Source organism: Trichechus manatus, unplaced genomic scaffold (assembly GCF_000243295.1).
Source record: "Trichechus manatus latirostris isolate Lorelei unplaced genomic scaffold, TriManLat1.0 scaffold00021, whole genome shotgun sequence".
Taxonomy (NCBI): Eukaryota; Metazoa; Chordata; class Mammalia; order Sirenia; family Trichechidae; genus Trichechus; species Trichechus manatus.
The window spans coordinates 10,224,194-10,227,754 of NW_004443957.1; the positions used below are offsets into that span (position 1 = coordinate 10,224,194).

Sequence of the window (3,561 nt, forward strand, 5' to 3'; positions counted from 1 at the left end):
AATGTTATCCATAATTTGTTATGATCCACACAGTCAAATGCCTTTGCATAGTCAATAAAACACAGGTAAACATCTTTCTGGTATTCTCTGCTTTCAACCAGGATTCACCTGACATCAGCAATGATATCCCTGGTTCCACATCCTCTTCTGAATCCAGCTTGAATTTCTGGCAGTTCCCTGTTGACATACTGCTGCAGCCACTTTTGAATAATCTTCAGCAAAATTTTACTTGCGTGTGATATTAAAGATATTGTTCAATAATTTCCACATTCAGTTGGATCACCTTTCTTTGGAATAGGCATAAATATGGATGTCTTCCAGTCAGTTGGCCAGGTAGCTGTATTCCAAATTTCTTGGCATAGATGAGTGAGCACTTCCAGCGCTGCATCCATTTGTTGAAACATCTCAATTGATACTCGGTCACTTCCTGGAGCCTTGTGTTTCGCCAGTGCCTTCAGCGCAGCTTGGACTTCTTCCTTCAGTACCATCAGTTCCTGATCATATGCTACCTCCTGAAATGGCTGAACGTTGATCAATTCTTTTTGGCATAGTGACTCTGTGTATTCCTTCCATCTTCTTTTGATGCTTCCTGCGTCGTTTAATATTTTCCCTGTAGAACCTTCAATATTGCAATTTGAGGCTTGAATTTTTTCTTCAGTTCTTTCAGTTTGAGAAATGCCAAGTATGTTCTTCCCTTCTGGTTTTCTATCTACAGGTCTTTGCACATGTCATTATAATATTTTACTTTGTCTTCTCGAGCCACCCCTTGAAATCTTTTGTTTAGCTCATTTACTTCATCGTTTCTTCCTTTTGCTTTAGCTACTTGACATTCAAGAGCAAGTTTCAGAGTTTCTTCTGACATTCGTTTTGGTCTTTTCTTTCTTTCCTGTCTTTTTAATGACCTCTTGCTTTCTTTATGTATGATGTCCTTGATGTCATTCCACAACTCATCTGGTCTTCAGTCATTAGTGTTCAATGCGTCAAATCTATTTTTGAGATGGTCTCTAAATTCAGGCGTGAGATACTTAAGGTCATACTCTGGCTCTCGTGGACTTGTTCAAATTTTGTTCAGTTTCCACTTGAACCTGCATATGAGCAATTGATGGTCTCTTCTGCACTCGGTCCCTGGTCTTGTTCTGACTGAGAATATTGAGCTTTTCCATCGTCTCTTTCCACAGACGTAGTCAATTTGATTCCTATGTATTCTATCTGGCAAGGTCCACGTGTATAGTAGCCATTTATGTTGGTGCAAAAACATATTTGCTGGAGGAGTGAGTTTATTCCAAGGACTCCTTTAATGACATCATATCTTAAATTACTTAATCACTCTAACCTCAGTTTCCTCATCTACAAAATGGAGGTAGAATAGTACAATCCTCATAGGGTTATTGTGAGAATTAAATAAAATGCAGTATAATTCATGCAAATATCTTGGCATAGTACCTGGCACATTGCCAAGCACTTAATAAATGTTTATTATTATGTCACTACTCTTATCAAGACTCTATAAATGACTCCTTGTTTCCTACTGAATAAAATACAGGGCGCTTCAAGATTATCTAGTCATAAACTATCTTTCCAGCTTCATCCCCTCCAACACTCGTCCAGAGATTCTGCCCATTATTCACTTCCTGTTCCCCATCCCCAGATATCATCATTGCTCACTCCTTCAATTCCTTCAGGTCTGTGCTCAAGCATCACCTTTTCAGAGAGGCCTTTCCTGATTGCCCTCTATAAAATAACAGACACACTCACTCACTCACTTGTTGGCAACTTCCTAACCCTCTTCCCACTCTACTTTTTCTCCACAGCACTCCATAGAAATAGCTGTATAGATTTAGATATAATTACTGTCTGTGTCCTTATACTAGAAAGTAAGTTTCATGAAGGTAAAGATTCTGTTTTGTGCCCAGTTTTTTACCCCCAGCTCCTAGAATAGTATTTAGCACATAGTAGATGCTCAATTAACATTTGTTCTATGAATATTTACACAGCATTTCTTTGCTTGCTATGTTTATTCAACCTTAGAGGCCCGCTCCACATGTGCCACCTACCAAAATTCTATCCACTCTTCAAGGCCCAGCTCAAGTGCACTTCTTCTGTGAAACTTCCTAGTTCCCCCAAGGTAGCACTCATTGCTCTATCAACTATTACATGATTACAATTTGATTTAGCTCTCATTTCAATCTATCTTGTAATTTTTATTATCTTACTCTTTGCTTCTACCTCCAGACTGTAAGCTCCTTAAAGTCAAGGTCTATTCTCATTTTTTTACCATATATCATGCCACCTTCCCTGACTACCTGATACCCGTTGCCATCGAGTTGATTCCAACTCATAGCACCAAAGAAACCAAAGGAAAATATGTCAAAAATGAGGGACGTACTCAATATTTGTTGATCTATTTGAAAGAAAGGGCATTCCACAGTGAGAAAACAGAAGCAGATGCTAGGCTGTGTGAAAATGGGATAGCTGTTTTTAAAGCATATGTAAAGCTGCTGTACTTCAGAAGAGGGGTTAGAAGGATATGGGTAAATTGTTTCTATCAAATTCTATTAATATGATTACAGTTTGAATTTATAAGCTGATAAAATATTAGTAAAGTCTTTATTCTTTCACAAAACTGAACAAGCTGAAACCATTCTGGCAAAAAGCAGCAAAAAGTACCCCTAAGAAACAAAGGTGATTGGCTAGGTGACATCTTTTAGTTCCAATGTGGTTCTTTATGATGTCACTGAACTTATTCCTGAATCAGAATGGCTGATGTTACAATGATCATCAGCATAAATTTTGCTGACTAGCAAGATTATCTGAAATGCCTTGACTGAAGCACTATCTTAACTAAATTTCGGGGCACTTTTCTACTTTGTTTCTGACCAATTTTTTGGCCATTGATTTTTTTTTTCCAGTTGGGAAAGAAAAATGTCCATTCAAGGACAATCTCTGATTTTTCCTCTGTTGTTTATCTGCTTCTTCAGAGGGAGCTTCTGCATTTGTGATGGAACTATCTGGACAAAGGTTGGATGGGAGATTTTTCCCGAAGAAGTACACTATCTGAAAGTTAAGCCTTCTTCATCTCACTGCCTACCCTACCCTCTGAACAAATTATGCTGCAGTTTTGCTAACACAGATATATTTCAGAGTTGTCTGCATCTGTTTTACATTTTAGTTCAAGCTATCTTTTTAATCCTGTCTGTTTTATCTGTGCATTACCTGTGGATGAAATGGAAGAAACACCAAAAAAAGGTGAATTAGTGATGTAAATAGTAAAAGTTACAGAATCTAAAAAAACTTAAGACATAAGATTATCAGTTTCTTTAAGGGCAGGTACCATGTTGTCAAGGATTTCATTTTACTTGGACCTACAATCAACACCCATGGAAGCAGGAGTCAAGAAATTAAACAACATACTGCATTTGGCAAATCTGCTGCAAAAGACCTCTTTAAAGTGTTCAAAAGCACAGACGTCACCCTAAAGACTAAGGTGCACTTGACCCAAGCCATGGTATTTTCAATTGCGTTATATGCATGTGAGAGTAGAACGATGAATAAGGAAGACCA

General features: G+C 37.9%; 2 protein-coding genes across 2 annotated transcripts in view; one reads left to right on the forward strand and one right to left on the reverse strand.

Moving 5' to 3' along the window:
* The window catches only part of ANKRD45 (ankyrin repeat domain 45), a 30,116-nt gene that overhangs the window by 15,431 nt on the left and 11,124 nt on the right, over window positions 1-3,561 (reverse strand). The gene's annotated exons all lie outside the window — the stretch shown is intronic.
* TEX50 (testis expressed 50) overlaps window positions 2,923-3,561 on the forward strand; it is a 2,080-nt gene continuing 1,441 nt past the window's right edge. The window contains exon 1 of the mRNA XM_012554523.1: window positions 2,923-3,246. Coding sequence (XP_012409977.1) covers window positions 2,923-3,246 — 324 coding nt within the window. The remainder of the gene's footprint in view (window positions 3,247-3,561) is intronic.